Source organism: Phalacrocorax aristotelis, chromosome 1 (assembly GCF_949628215.1).
Source record: "Phalacrocorax aristotelis chromosome 1, bGulAri2.1, whole genome shotgun sequence".
In the NCBI taxonomy this organism is placed as follows: domain Eukaryota; kingdom Metazoa; phylum Chordata; class Aves; order Suliformes; family Phalacrocoracidae; genus Phalacrocorax; species Phalacrocorax aristotelis.
Genome location: NC_134276.1, coordinates 161,339,634 through 161,353,782, shown reverse-complemented (window position 1 = coordinate 161,353,782; position 14,149 = coordinate 161,339,634). Strand labels below are relative to the sequence as shown.

The 14,149-nt window shown below is 59.3% G+C and overlaps 2 protein-coding genes across 6 annotated transcripts; both read right to left on the bottom strand.

Annotated features, from left to right (window-relative positions):
• Positions 1 to 360: 360 nt before the first annotated feature.
• On the bottom strand, positions 361 to 2,842 carry PDXP (pyridoxal phosphatase). Its single transcript, XM_075076780.1, has 2 exons — positions 2,205 to 2,842; positions 361 to 1,919 (listed from the first exon to the last, which is right to left on the bottom strand). Exons 1-2 carry the CDS (start codon positions 2,794 to 2,796, stop codon positions 1,594 to 1,596), a joined length of 918 nt encoding a protein of 305 aa, XP_074932881.1. The 5' UTR covers positions 2,797 to 2,842; the 3' UTR covers positions 361 to 1,593.
• On the bottom strand, positions 361 to 13,737 carry SH3BP1 (SH3 domain binding protein 1). 5 transcript variants are annotated; one of them, XR_012657649.1, is made up of 19 exons: positions 13,306 to 13,737; positions 11,381 to 11,423; positions 10,963 to 11,067; positions 9,998 to 10,074; positions 9,590 to 9,701; positions 9,415 to 9,491; positions 8,600 to 8,735; positions 7,879 to 7,947; positions 7,588 to 7,678; positions 7,154 to 7,296; positions 6,956 to 7,067; positions 6,780 to 6,861; positions 5,986 to 6,066; positions 5,766 to 5,882; positions 5,233 to 5,330; positions 4,924 to 5,044; positions 4,641 to 4,756; positions 3,512 to 4,157; positions 361 to 1,919 (listed from the first exon to the last, which is right to left on the bottom strand). XR_012657649.1 is itself a non-coding variant. In XM_075076751.1 (19 exons), the coding sequence occupies exons 2-19, from the start codon at positions 13,365 to 13,367 to the stop codon at positions 3,814 to 3,816; spliced, it is 1,986 nt and encodes a 661-aa protein (XP_074932852.1). In that variant the 5' UTR covers positions 13,368 to 13,375; positions 13,493 to 13,681; the 3' UTR covers positions 3,287 to 3,813. The 5 variants fall into 5 exon arrangements, 3 of the variants coding, with proteins under 3 accessions (XP_074932852.1, XP_074932844.1, XP_074932866.1); XR_012657654.1 differs by having other exon boundaries at positions 3,512 to 3,940; XM_075076751.1 differs by lacking the exon at positions 361 to 1,919 and having other exon boundaries at positions 3,287 to 4,157; positions 13,306 to 13,375; positions 13,493 to 13,681.
• Positions 13,738 to 14,149: the final 412 nt, after the last annotated feature.

Sequence of the window (14,149 nt, the reverse complement as noted above, 5' to 3'; positions counted from 1 at the left end):
GGCAGACTTCAGGTACAGCACAAGAAGTCACTGTTTCCTAGTGGGGAACCACCTGCGCTGTGAAATGCAAAGGCAGTTGGCAAAGATTGCATCGCTCACTGCTCCAATTCACCTGGCTGGACCCCACGCCCTATGCCAGAACCCCACCGGCCACCTCCACCCTCAACTCCAGTTCTGAGACCCCAGTAAGAGACAGCAGCACACAGACACTGTCCACAAGACATTGTCCATCCCTCTTTTGTCTACCCAGCAGCACCCCCTTGAGTGAGGAAAGGTCTTGGACATCCTCAACTTCAAGGGCTCAAAGATATGCAGGCTGTTGTCATCTTGATGGGACCACAGGCAAAAAAAAGGAGGCCGTTTCCAGCCTACGCTCACACTTTATTATATACAGAGACATGGTGAGTGTAAGAACATCAACATGGGACATGGACAGTAAGGGAGGCCCAAAGGCACTGCCCCCTGTCCCCTTGGTGCAACCAGTCAGCATAGTTTATACAAATAATACGGTATTTGAACAATAAATAAGTTTGATAAATAAGATCAAGAAATTAAAAAAAAAAACAACATAGAAAGACAAAGCAGCAAGGAATGATTCTGAGGGCTGTGACACATTCACAGCAGTGACAATACCACCACCACCTCACCTGCACGCCAGCAGCTGGAGCACAGATCCCCATCAGCCCTTTTCTCTCACCATACTATGGCAAAATCCACTGAAGAGGGGAAACCGGGGAGAGTCATACAGTTCAATACTGCTGTGCTGTCATGGTCTAGGAGCCCTCTCTCCTTCACAAGCCCATTTGGAAAGGGTGCTTGAAAACAAGGTACAACCCCAGACCCACTGTGCACAGTCATAGCTTGCCTGTTTGGCACAAAAAAACCCCAACCCTCCAACCAGTCTTTTCCCCTTTATATAGTCCTTCAGATGGACACTGGCACACTTATTAACTGAGTTGGGGCAGGAGATGGTGAGGGAAACCTCTCTAAGGAACAGGGGAGAGAAGAGATGAGGCGATGCTCCCTTTCACTTGTGGGAAGCAGTGGTGCTCTTTCACCACTCCAGAGCTCTGGCACGCTCCTTCCACACACCCTGGCACCGATGGAGCCTGGGTGGGTGACAACACCAGCCAGTCCCCCTGCAAGGAGGGGGTTACCCACAAGGACTGCAGGGATGCAGCTCAGAAGTCGAGAGTTACGAGTGAAGGGACAGCAGTAAAAGGCCGCCGCTGGTTATCTAAGAGAAAAATAATAAGACAGCCAGTCCCTAACCCCTGCAGGGGAAGAGGCCACATAGATACACTGTTTTGAACCCCCTGTTGGCCTCAAGGCCTCCAGTTCTCTCCCAGAGATGCTGGCAGCTGGCATATGAGGGAAAGAAAGACTTGGTCCATAGATAGCTCTCAGCAGAAAGGGGACAACTTGAGCCCTGTCCCTTCCTGCCACCTCCCACCCCCCATTTTGCCCCCACAGAAGGGCTTTGGAATGTGATGAAATCAGGAATCGAGGGAATAGGGCAGTGAGAGAGAAATGGGAACAGATGGATATCTGGGATGGGGAACCCAACCCCTCTGCCCTCACACGTACAGACTGCTACTCATCTAGGCCCGGTATCAAGTCTGCAATGCTGTCCACATAGTAATTGGGCACCAGATCCTTGGCAGCAGCGCTGTCGCTGGCCATGTAGGCCTGTGCCTCTTCCAGGCGGGAGACACCCGTCAGAGTGAGGATGGTGGAGAGGCCGCAGTTCTTGCCGAAGAGGATATCTGTCTCCAGACGGTCTCCCACCATGAGGGTGCGGGACGGGTCAACACCAAACCGCTCCACGATGCAATCAAACATGTAGGTGTTCGGCTTCCCCACCACCAGCGCCTTGCGGCCCGAAGCGGTTTCCACCGCGGCTGTGAGGCTGCCAGTCCCTGGAGTGGGGGGGGGAAGGAGGAGAAAATGAGGAAGCTCTGGGCTAACGGGGTGCTGGCTGCGGGCAGCTCAGCACCCTACGCCCTGCCGAAGGACGAGCAAGCGGGGTGCTGGCAACATGGCTTCGGGAGCTGGCAGGGAGGCGTGAGGGCAGCCCTGCCCGTCCCGATGCTCAAGGGAAGCACATCGCCCATGCTTAGGACGGCCAACTCCAACCGAGGCCGACCCCGCCGCCAGCACCCCCGCACCCCCCGGGGCAGCAGGGGACGGGGCCGCGGGCTCACCGGGGGTGCGCTGGCCGTCGCTGAGCGGGTGCCAGGGGTCGGGGTCGGTGGCCACCAGGAGGCACTGCGGGTCGCGCAGGTAGCCGCAGGCCTGCGCCAGCTTAGCGAAGGTGAATTGATCGTCGTAGCCCACCAGGACGGCCCGCACCGGTTCGGCGGGGCCGGGGACGGGCTCGCCCTCGCCCGCCAGGCGCAGGCCGGCGTCCCGCACCTCGCCCCGCAACCCCTCGCCGCCCAGCACGAAGACGCGGCCGCCCGCGTTCCCGTTCCCCTCGCCGCCGCCGCCACCGAGGAGGCGCTGGCGGAGGAAAAGCGCGGAGCAGAGCGCGGAGCTGAAGACGTGCTCGGCGCGGACGCCGCGGAAGCCCAGGCGGCTGAAGCGCCGCTCCAGCTCGGCCACGGAGCGGCGGCTGTTGTTGCTGACGAAGAGGGCGGCCTTGCCGCTGCGCCGCAGCCGTTCCAGCAGCTCGGGGGCGCCGGGAACGGCGCGTTCGCCCGCCCACAAAACGCCATCGCAATCGAAGAGCAACCCCTGCGCCGGGCCCAGCACCTCCCGCAGCCCCGCGCCGCTCAGCCGCCGGCAGCTCGCCATGCCGCCGCCGCTGCAGCCCGGCCGCCGCGTCCCGCCCCCGCGTCCCGCCTCGCCAATCAACGCCCCCCGCCCGCCGGCCGCCACCAATGGGAAGTGGGGAGCGTGGCGAGAGGCAGCCGCGCTGCCCTGTCGCCCTCGAGGAGAAGAGGCGGGGCCGAGCGGCGGGAGGCCGGCTCCCGAAGTGACAGCCGCGCAGCCCTGTTGGCTGCTGAGGGAGGCGGTGAGGAGGCGGGACAGACCTTGAGCGCGCTTGTCGATTGGCTAAAGCCACCGCCTCCCTCGGGTGGAGGCGCGGCGCCAGGGCGCCCCCTGCTGCCGGGCGGGGCCTGCGGGCGGCGGAGCCGCCATTGCCTCTCGGCGCCGTGTCTCCGCCCATCGGGGCGGCCGGATGCCCTCCGGTCCTCTCGCCCCGGGACTGAGGCGTGCCGCGCCGCATTGCCGTCCGCTTTCCTCCGCCCGGCTGCAGCCAGCTTGCGGCTGTGACACCAGCTCTTTAAATAATTTAGTTGCAATATATATCTCTCTGTCTGTCCTTGTGTACCTGGGGCAATGCATTGTAAAGCAAAATGGGGCACAAGGGGCTGGGATCGCAGCTGGGTGCCCGCAAATGGCCCCACGCTGGCCCAATAACTTTAGGCAGTGCCTGTGAGCCTCACCCCCTCCCGCCCCTGGGGAACAGGGGGACCCCTGCGGGGACCCGAGGCGGGTGGCTCACCTGGGATCGGGGGATCCTCGGTGGGGAGCTGGATCCCTTAGGGGTGGCAGGGCCTGGAGCCCAATGCGGCTCCCTGGGAGGGACAGGGTGGTGTAGGGGGAAGGCTCTGTGGAGATGGGAGAGCAAGGGGAGGCGGGCGGGGTGTCCCCAATGGCATGAACCAAGGGAGCAGGATGGAGGAGCTGGAGGAGGGTGCTGTCCGTCAGGATACCCGGGCGTTTCCACAGTGCCTGCTGGGTCCCCGAGGGACACCGGACCCCATCTCCACGGCCCCAAGGTGTCCCGATGTCTCCCCACCCTGCTCAGTTCTCCGTGGGCTGTCCTGCAGGCGGCGATGTGGCCAGGGGGCTCCTTCTTTCCGCAGGCAATGGCTGCCCCTCAACCACGGCTCCAGGGGCACAGTCCGTGTCACCCTCACCGGCGGGAGGCCTTGGGGACAATGGGGCATCTTGGATGTGGCGGGGTGCTGGCTGCGGGGGGAGTGGCGGCGGGACGGACGGGGCTCGGCTGGGCACCCCAGCCATCCGCCGTGGCCGGGCTTTGGGGCTGGCTGCATGCTCAGGGGCTGCCGGGGCAGGAGCCGTGCTCCGGGGCTGGGCCACAGGCGGTGGCGGCATCATGGGTCGGGCTGGAGCTGGGCGCTTGCCTGGAAGGAAAGCTGGGGTGGGTTGGGGCCCCTTCCACTGGGGTCTTTCCCGGGTCAGAGGGGGCTGTGGTGCTGGCCACGGGTCAAGCAGGAGGCTGCAGGCAGGTTGGCAGACAAGCTGCCCCTTGCCTGGTTCCCATTGCTGGAGACCCAAGTGCGTTACAGCTTTTGGGGGCTTTTCCCACCCCATTCCCTTCACAAGGAGCACTGAGCTTTGACACTTCTTTACAGGGAGGGTTCACCCCCATACTGAAGGACCAGCCACATCTGCCCCTGCAGTCCCACCTTAGCTGTGGTTGGAGCATGCAATGAGGGGCCAGATCCTAGCTATGCTGCCTCTGCCAGAGGCCCTTCCTCTCATTTGGTGGCAGGGACATCCCCAAAACACTTTCTCATGGGGAACAGCGGGGTGAAGGCAAACCAGAGGAAGTGGCACTGGGAGCTGTCACCTCCCAAGCACTGTGCCATCTGGGGCACCCTAACCTTTGCGGGCGGTGTCGTCAGTCGTCTGCAGAGCGGGTGGCCCCGTGGCTTCAGGAGACGGTCTGGTCACTGATGGGTGTGCTGGCTGGGACCTGGCCTCAGGGTCCTTCGAGGTACTGTGCAGAGAACAGGGCAAGTCAGGCTTTGGTTGGACATGGCGGTCCTGGCCGTGAGGCACCTTGCATCCATCTGGCAAGGATATGGCCCGTGGCATGGGTTGGGATGAAAGGAGGACATGGGGGGAGCTGGGAGAGCCAGAGCCCCCTGCTCCTGCTGGACTTACGCCTCTCCATCTGGGAGAGTTGGGGTGCTGGCCGGAGGTGATGGCTCTTCCACTGGGGTGGCTTTGCCAAGTTCGCTGCTTGTGGGTGGTGTGAACATGCCCGAGACGTTGAAATCTACCTCTGGGTGGAAAGCAAGGAGGATACCCTGCAAGGGAGTGCTTGCCGTGCAGAGCTTCCCCTGGTGACCCCACGGTGGGGAACCAGAGCAGCCTCCCACTTCCCTCGTCCTGGGGATGGAGAAATCTCACTTTCCCTTCCTCCTCCCTTCACTCTCTGCTGCAGCCCCCTGAGTGAAGCCCTGGCCCTACCTCCAGGGAAGAGAGTGTCCGCGTTCTGGATGAGGGCTTCCACCACGCCCACCACCTGGATGGAGGAGACGGAGGCCAAGTCCAGTTGCACAGCATCTCTGAGAGACAGAGGTGGGAGAGATCAGAAAAGGGTTTTGGGGGAATTAACCCTTTTGGTATTCATTCCTGAGGGGGCAGAGCCCAAAGGGGACACATCCCAGCCAAGAGGGGGTGGTAGGGTGGGAGGTGGGTCTTGTTTCCTGTCCTGGAAACCCTAGTTTGGTGTTGGAGGCCAACGGTGTTGGAGGCCATCCATGTCACAAGTGGTCTGGGTCTCAGACTCTTCCTTTGCTACTTTGCAGAGCGGCTAAGTGGACACGTGATTGGTGAGGGGGCGTGCTGCCTAGGGATTGCATTGACAAGGGACGGGACTTGAGGATGGAAGAGGCACAGGTGCTTTAGACCAGCCTGAAGGCTGCAGAATCAGCCTTTCCCGTGGTGTTAGTGCTCAAAGCACCCTGAGCTTCTTCCCACCCCTCTGAGCCAGGACTTACCCTGTGCTCTGCTGTGTCCACAGCAGGTTGGGGCCCAGCACAATGGCAATGTTGCTGGGGGTCATTTTATTCAGCTCCTGGTGTTCGGCCAGCTTGGCTAAAAATTTGATCAAATACCTGTGGGATAAAAGGAGGGCAAAGGGGTAGTAAGTACGGATTCAGGGAGGGAAGAGCTGCCCCCAGTGATTGGGGCCGATGAAACCCCATCCCTGTAAAACACCTCAGATTGTTGTAGCTCTCCCGGGGCAGGCGGCTGCAGGTATCTTTCAGGCTCTGTACACGGCCATCAACATCCTTTAAACTGCAAGAGAGAAGAGGGAGGAGCAGAGATCTCAGCCCACTCCCTATGGCAGAAAGGGACATGGTGTGCAAGGGAGGAAGGTCAGTGTCAGCTGCGCCATGTGGGGATGGAGATGCCCTGCTGCTGCCTTTACTGGGCAGCAGAACCAGGCATCGGCAAAATTGCACCCCAAAGGCTCAAAGGGATTTAATATGATGTAAGTGTAGCTTGCAGGTAGGCCTGGGGGCGAGCACTGCCTTGCCACAATCAACAATCATGACTATGGGGGTCAACGGCACTGAGCTGAGGGGTCAATGGCACTGAGATGATCCCTTAGAAAGATGCTTTCCCCATTTCCCCAGGCTTTTTGCTGTGCCACCTTTGCTACCCCTTCTACCCTGAAAGCAAGAAGGCAAACTGGGCTGGTGGGCCGGTGAGATGGGGCTCACACCACTGAGACCAAGTGGGTCTTCATAGACTAAGCTCTTCTTGCAATAAAAAAGGCTGCAGCCTTTCCTCTCACCCTGCCATGTTTTTTATTGCTGTTCTCTGAGATTTTGGGCAATCTGGATTTCTGCCGCGCATTGGACGGGCCAGGTGCTGCATTCTTGTCTCCTCAATGTGGCAAACAAGGATGAGCAGCCCTCCTCTGAGTGCTGGGGGGGACAGAGGGAGGGTGGCAGAAGGGCTTTTTGAGCCCCACCAGGCTTTTCTGCCCCAACGCCCGGACCCACCTGGCCACGTTGACCCATTCGTTGTAGAGCTCGAAGGTCATCAAAGGCTGGGGCAGCTCCCTCAGGTAGGATTTCAGTGCACCTGGGAGGGGAGGGGGAGTGGCAGGGGTGATGGTGGTTGGGGGGAAGCAGGAACTGCCTGATTGTGTCCCCCATCCTGCCTTGCTGGTACCCACCGGCCACAGCATGGGGGTCTGAGTAAAACTCCTCCAGGGCATTGGAGCCGCTGGCCAAGCTGCTCTTCAGCTTCCTCAGCACGGAGGCGCCTGCTGCTAGCCGGAAGAGTCCCTAGGGATGGGGTGAAGAGGGAAGGGATGCGGCAGGCTGTATTTTGGGAAGGAAAGGGTGGCAGGGGGGTCAAGAGCACTGCCTACCTCCTCCCTCATGCCGGAGGCCAATAGCATCATGACACAGGCTTCAATGGGCAGTGCAATCTCCCGGCCCAAGCTCTTGAGGTGCATCTCTAGGGGCACACCATAGTACCCTGCCACTGGGGTCTCTGCTGCAAAGGTGGGGTCTGGAAGAGGGAGATGAATGTCGGGAGGGATGGTGGCTGCCGGGGCCATCTAACATCCAGTCATGCCAACATCTTGCTTCAAGCCAGGGCTGGCTGGGTGGAAGCAGAGGCAAGGCAGGCAGCATCCCCAGCATGCCTTGGGCTGCTGTCCCCACCCCACCAGCCCAATGTGGGAGGCAGCAGCAGGCACAGGGAGGGAAAACCCGCCTTTCCCAGCCTCACCAGCCATGCTTCCATTCCCCCAGGCTCAGCTGCAGCTCTCCCCAGGCTGTATGGAAAGCCGGCAGGTACCTGTCTGGCTGTGGCTTTCCTTCAGCTCCGCCAGAGCCGAGTCCAGCGATCCCAGGGACTGCCGGTGGTACTGGGCTTGGATTTCCAAAAGCTGCCAGACAGGGAACATGCAAACGGCACAGTTCATCACTGGTCCCTCTTGGAGATGCCCCCATCCCCAGGACATTGCACCCACATGGAGACAGGGTGAAGGGGGAGCTGCAAGGGGAACCTCCCAGGGTTTGTGGGACCATGGCTATAGTGAGGGGTAGAGGGCAAACTGGAGATGGAGGAGTGTCAGAGAGGACTTACTCTGATGAAGTAGCTGGCGTAGCTGTCCTCTTTGGTGGAGAAGTGGTAGAGGTCAGCCATGTACTCATCCTGGGGAGACACAGAGAAGAGCAACCTTCTACCTCCTACCAGCCATCCAAGGAAGAGGGGATGTCTTCACAAAGCCCCGTCTGGGCCATGAGTCACCCAGACAGGGTCTCTGGGGTGCAGTGGGGAGATAGGCTGGGACCGTGTGGGGATTCCTCCTTGTGCCCATCACTTGCACTTGGGTAGCTCAGCAACCTGCCCTACGATCAGGGTCCTGGCACAAGAGGCTCAGGGACAAGAGGTACCTGCAATTCCAGCTCCAGCACACCCATTGGATCTGCCAGACAAGGTGCCAGGCTTCTCATAGAAACAGGGCAGAAGTGGAGAATGCTGTTGTGAAAGACCTCTGCCATCCAGCACAGACCCCAGCTTGGCTAGCTCCCAGCCTGAGGGACCCCATAAGCTCCCTGCTCTAGCCCCCGGAGCTTTCTCTCTGCAGCACCTTGTTCTTTGAACCATTTATTCTTTTTCTTCCCTGGGCTTGGGGCATCTCCCTATTTCTGCTCCTCAAGGGACCAGTTTGCTTGCAGAGGGCAGGACGTGCCAGCTGGCTGCATCTGTCTTGGCATAGGGTCACCTCAGGTGGAGCTGCTGGAGGGGAGCAGGTCTCCAGCCCTGGAGCTGCCTCATGGAGGAGAGTTAGTGATGTTCTCACCTTGCACTGCTCCACCTTCCTCTTCACCTCTTCCTCCTCTTCCTTCAAGATCTCCAGTTTGTTGGCAGCAGAAGACGCTCCGGGGCCAGCGCCAGCACCAGAATTGTTACTGGAGCTCTTGGCAGCTTGGTTCAGCCTTTGGGGTAGGTAAGAAAGAGGCACAGCTTCAGCACCAGGGTTGTGGGGTGGGACGGGTTTGCAGAAGGCGTACAGGGACCATGAGGGGGACGGCATGTCACAGTACTGCCCTGTGGTGGCTATCCTAGGCCAGCGCCTCTCACTTCCCTCCCCCAGAGGACTACACTGCCACACCAAGGGGTGCAACTTGGTCAAGATGGGGAGCACTCAGCACAGCTGCCTGAAACACTCAGGGTATGTAGGACCCTTCCCAAGCCCTGTTCCTGAGATGTTCCCTTGTCTCCATCCTCCAGCCGAAGGGAGTGCAGTGTGGAAACGAGCCAGCAGCAACTCATGGCTGCCCCACTCTCCCAGAGAAACCCATCATGGAACGGGCTACCCTGCAAAAGTCAGAGTGGGGTAATCTCAGAGGCACCGAGGAGCACCAGGGCACTTTGCTGCCTTTTGCAACAGCACGGCCCTTCCCTCCTGTGCCACGGAGCCAGTGGCTCAGCCCAGGGTGGGATTCACCCACAGAGAGGGGCTGGCAGCACTCCCAAAGAGCTGTTGCCACTTTGACTTCACCTCCAGCCTTGGGAAATTTGCTCCCCAGTACAGTCATCTTCCTCTCTCCCCCAACCTGGCTGGGGGCTGTGCCCCATGTGCCCTGGCCCCCCCAGCCATGGTGTGCCCCATACCGGCTCTTGATGTTGTTCCAGTCAGAGATCAACTTCTGAAGGGTCTTCTTGCGCTTCAGGATGATGGGAAGCTCCTCCTGTGGGAGAGAGGGACCAGAGGGACTTGCAGAGGCCTGGGGACATGAGAAGGGGAGGTGGGATGGGATAGTGGAGCCGGCAGGGCAGCCAGGGCTACCTCGCTGAGTTTATTGAGTGGCTGCAGGACATCGCGCTCCAGGGTGATCTCAAACTCAGCTAGGATTTTGGCCAGCAAGCTTTGTATGCAGCAGCCCATCTCCAGGGCTTTTCTGTGTGGGAGACAGAGATGAAATGACTGCAGGCTGGAGCTACGCCACCCTCTGACCCAACATCCTCCACCATACCCATACCCACATGGGACCCTGAGCCAGCCCCTGGCCCCCTCTGCAATTGGAGGCTGAAGGCACTGGATGTTCCTCCTCCCCCTGCAACACAAATGTTTGCTCTGAGGACAGGGTTTGACTGCTCAGCTTAGCCATGGGAGCTCCTGAGCCAAGACAGCGGCTCTGGCAGGGTCTGGCATCTTTCAGGGTTGCCCCATGCCCTTTATCCCACCGGCACTTACCCGAGGCTGGACTCTGTGTCCAGTTCTTTGAAGCTCTCAGCCATCGTCGTGGACAGAGCCATCAAGGGCAGCTTCTTCTGCACAGAGCCAATGTTTCGGGAAAGGGGTGGTAAGCTGGCATGTGACAGCTCTCCCCCCATGAAGCATGCCACATGGCATGGGAGCAGGTGGCCAAACCCTGCACTGGGTCCCCACATCCTCCCCTGGCACACTCAGCCCTGTTGGCCCTGGGGCTGAGGAGGGGCCCTCTTGATGTCCCTTCAGCCAAAGCCAGGATCCAGTTAGCTAAATATGGCACCGAGGCTCCATAGGTGGTTAGAAAACCTCAGCCTTCTCTAAAATAGTCCCCTGTGGTGGACTGTGACACTGATGAAGACTGTCACCCAGCCCAGCCCTGCCACGGCTTCAAATGTATAGAGCAGTTTAATCACGGAGAATAATTAAGCCAAGCTGGGGCTTGTCAGGCCTCCAAGAAGAGAGGAGCCCACAGTATCATGGGGAGACTAATGAAAGTGCAGGAGAATTCACTGTTTGCTTCCCAGATGAGGGCTGGTGAGCACCAGCCAGGAAGAGGGTGGCAGGTTCAAACCAAGGAGGAGGAAGTGGCGGCACCGCTGTGCCTAGCCGTGCTCTTGGTGCTCCTCACCACAGGGCACTGTGGGTGCCAGAGGTTCACAGTGGTTCAGGAAGGGACATGGACAACAGGGCTTTGGAGGGTTATTCAATGCAAAAACGCCATCTCTGTCCCAGGAGGCCTGAAGTTAGTGACGGCTGAGAGGGTTGTCCTGCTCTGCTCTACCCTGGTACCTGCTGGTGGCCACAGCTGGAGATGGGACCCTGGCTGGGCTTTGAGCCACCCTTTGGCAAAGCTGGCAAATCCTGCAAAGCAGGTGCCTGACATCCCTTTTGCTGGCAGGGGACAGAGCCAGGGCGCACGCAGACTGTGGAGGGACAACTCCACTCACCACTCGCTTGTCCATCTCGGAGCCACATTGCCCCTGCAGGCAGGCTTGGAGCCTCTTGGACACACTGTGAGCTGCTCGCTTTGCTGGCTCGATCCTCTGCTCGATCTGAGGGTGGAAAGGTGGGACTGGAGAAGCTGTTTTGCCAACTGTGGGTGCCCGAGGCCATCTCCCCACCACCCAGCTCTGGGTGTGAGTTAGCCTGCGCAGCATCCCACTGCAGCCCAGAGCAACTGGGTAAGCCCTTTCCCGTGGCAGGAGCCTGCCATTCCCTTAATGCTGTGGTCCTGCAGTCACGCTCTGGCACGCTGGCAGGTCCCAGCCCCATGACTTGGACGTGCAAATCACAGGCAGGATCAGGGCAGGTTCCCACGCCCAGGCACAAGCAGGCGCATGCCTGCCGGCCCAGCCCGTGCCCTACCTGCAGCAAATCTTCCGGCAGGAGCTCGGTTGCTTCTTGGGCTCTGTGGAAGAAGGAGAAAGAGCCACCAGCAGATGTGGGTGACCTCCACCCAGCCTCCTTGGGAAGGCAAGTCTTTATGCATCCCACCTGTCCCTCTTTGTGCTCCGGGGAGCAGGAGACTCTGGCTATGGCCTGGACCATCGTACACAAGGCTATGGGCAGAATGAGCTCGGGGAGGTGAAAACAGCAGGAGGAGGGCAAGGCAGGCAGCCCTGCTGGCTGGTCAACACCCCATCAGACAGGGATTCCAGTTCAGAGCACCACAGTCAAAACATCCAAATGTGGCCTGTTTTTTGGAGACAGGGTGCCTAGCGGGGCCATTGCAAGGGTGGGATGTTTGCTGGTGAAACATTCTACCCCTGACTGCCTGCCCCCCCCATAAAGGCAAATCGAGGGCAGTGCTGTTGGAGCCTGGCATGCATCTTTGCAGGCCAGGGTGGCTGGAAGGCGTAGGGCCACCGGTGCTGGAGCAATGATATCTTTGCAGTCAGGCTGGGGACTGAGACCAACACCAGCCCCTTCAGAAATGCCTACATAAAACCAGCTTTCTGATCAGTTTTGCAGCAGGTACTAGGAGAAAATCTGGCAAAGGAAACTTCTGGTTTGCAGCAAATTCTGCTCAAAACCAAAACCAAACCTAGCTGCGATCACCACCAAACCTCCTTGATATCTCCCATAGAGGAAACCTCGCTTCACAGACCACTGCCATTGCTACACCCTGGGGACCCTGTTTGCTTTCCCTCTGCTGCTGCTGCTTTTTCCCCAGTTCATGTTTCTCTCTTTTCACCACCCGCCAGAGCAGGCGTGGGACGAGGCCGTGGAGCTGCAGGAAATGGGCTTGGTTGAAGGCAAGCAAAATCACGTGAGATAGCAGCCCACAGAAGAGAGGTTCTGCAGTGAGTAAAAAGCTTGCTCTTGGACTGCGTGAGTTGCTTGAGACCTCCTGCCTGCCCAGCATTAAATGAAAGGGAGGTGCATCCAACATGAGATGAGACATTCTGAGGGAGGAGGGATGGGAAAGGGCATCATGTTCCCCTCTGGGGAAGGGATGAAAGAAGAGCAAGAGAATACCAGGGTGTAGTTGCTGCTTCCCTGTGGCTGGTCTGCTGGGCTGGCTGAAGGACCTCAGTGGTCCAGGGGACATGGTTGGTCCCACTCAGCCTCCCAGTGCTGGAGAATATGTGGAGGTGGCTGTAGGAAAGAGGGAGCGAGGGGGCTGGGAAGGGAGGGCCCAGTCCTGTAATTTCAGTTCTGGGTTTTGCAAGGGGAGAGCTTTGGAAAGCCAAAGAGAAAAATAAGGAAGCAGCAGAGGTAGGATGGGGCCAGAGGGATTTGTGTGAAGCTGTAAGTCCTCCATGGGTCCTTCAAGGATCCCCAGTCCTCTCCTTGAAGGATGTCCTGGGACACCCGTACTGCTGGGTCGGCTAGAGCTGTGCAGGGTGTCTGGCTCCTGTGGGGCATCCCAGCCTCAGCAGGGAGGGCAGGTCCCAGCTCCTAACACCCTCTGGTCACTGCGCAGCCAAGGGCATGTGTCTGAAAGGTCCCTCCCCATCGCCCTCACATCCTGGGGGAGCCAAACTCAAGAACAGCTCATTTCCAGGCGGATGCAGCATCTGTGGGCCCTGGGAGATGTAGCCAAGCTTGGGGATCACGTCCCTGCTGAGCAGCACCAGTGCAGCTCTCTTGCTGTCCTGCAGGCACCAGTGAGCCGCATCCCCTTGGCTTACACTGAAGATGCTGTAAACCTGGGGTTGTTTCCCCCTTTCCCCTTTTTCCTGGCCACTGGCCCTGGGAGGTCACTCCAGCCCTGGTACAAGCCCTCCAGAACCTGCATCCTCCCAGCCCTCCCACCCCTCCGGCACAGGTAGCGGAGAAGTCCTTACCGGCTGGTGGTGTTGGGATGGGACAGCTGCTGCCGCATCCTATTGAACTGCCTCTTCATCATCCTGATTGCTGGGAAGAGACCACAAGAGCCGCTCCGCTTGGCTGTACCCACTCAGCACCCCTTGGCAACACTTGGCATTGGACACCAGCAGCCGCTTGGCTTCCCGAAGCCAATCTGCCCCTTACTTTTTTTTCCCTGAGAGCCTTTCCCTCCTTACTCCTCTCCTTCCTCCTTCCCTCGTTCACCCTTTTTCTGTTTCCCTAGCTGGTCCACTCCCCCGTCCCTCCCTGGGGATGCCCTGCCTGCTTTCTCTTCCCCACCCTTGGACTCCCTTCTCTTGCTCCCTCTCTTTTTCTAAGCTTCCTTCCTCCTCTGGCCACCCCTCTGCTGCAGATCAGGTAAGAGCTCTTCAGGGCTCCAGCTCCGCTCTGTGTTCCTGTCACCACCCCACAAGTATAAATAACTTCAGCCCAGCCTTAAAGGGGAAATATTATTACAGCAAGCACGTAACAAGGCAGGACAAGCACACGCCACTGACGAGCCCAAGCAAAGGGCCCACGCTCTGTTTCTTGCTCTCTGTCTCAGCTGGGGTGGTTTCCCCTGCTCTTGCCTTGCCCACCACCAGCTGCGCTGCAGGGCAGCCCACGGCTGTTCCAGCTGGCTGTGCAGCGCATACGGGGTGCCTGATGTACACCCTGCCCTTCCTGGTCACCCAACCTCTGCTAACACCCCTTGGGCACCTCTCCGTGCTTGTGGGTGCAGCTCCAACCTCTTTCCCCCTGTGACACATCCCTCTTGTTGGGACAAAAGCAGGAGGGCAAGCAACAAAGCCACCCCTGCGA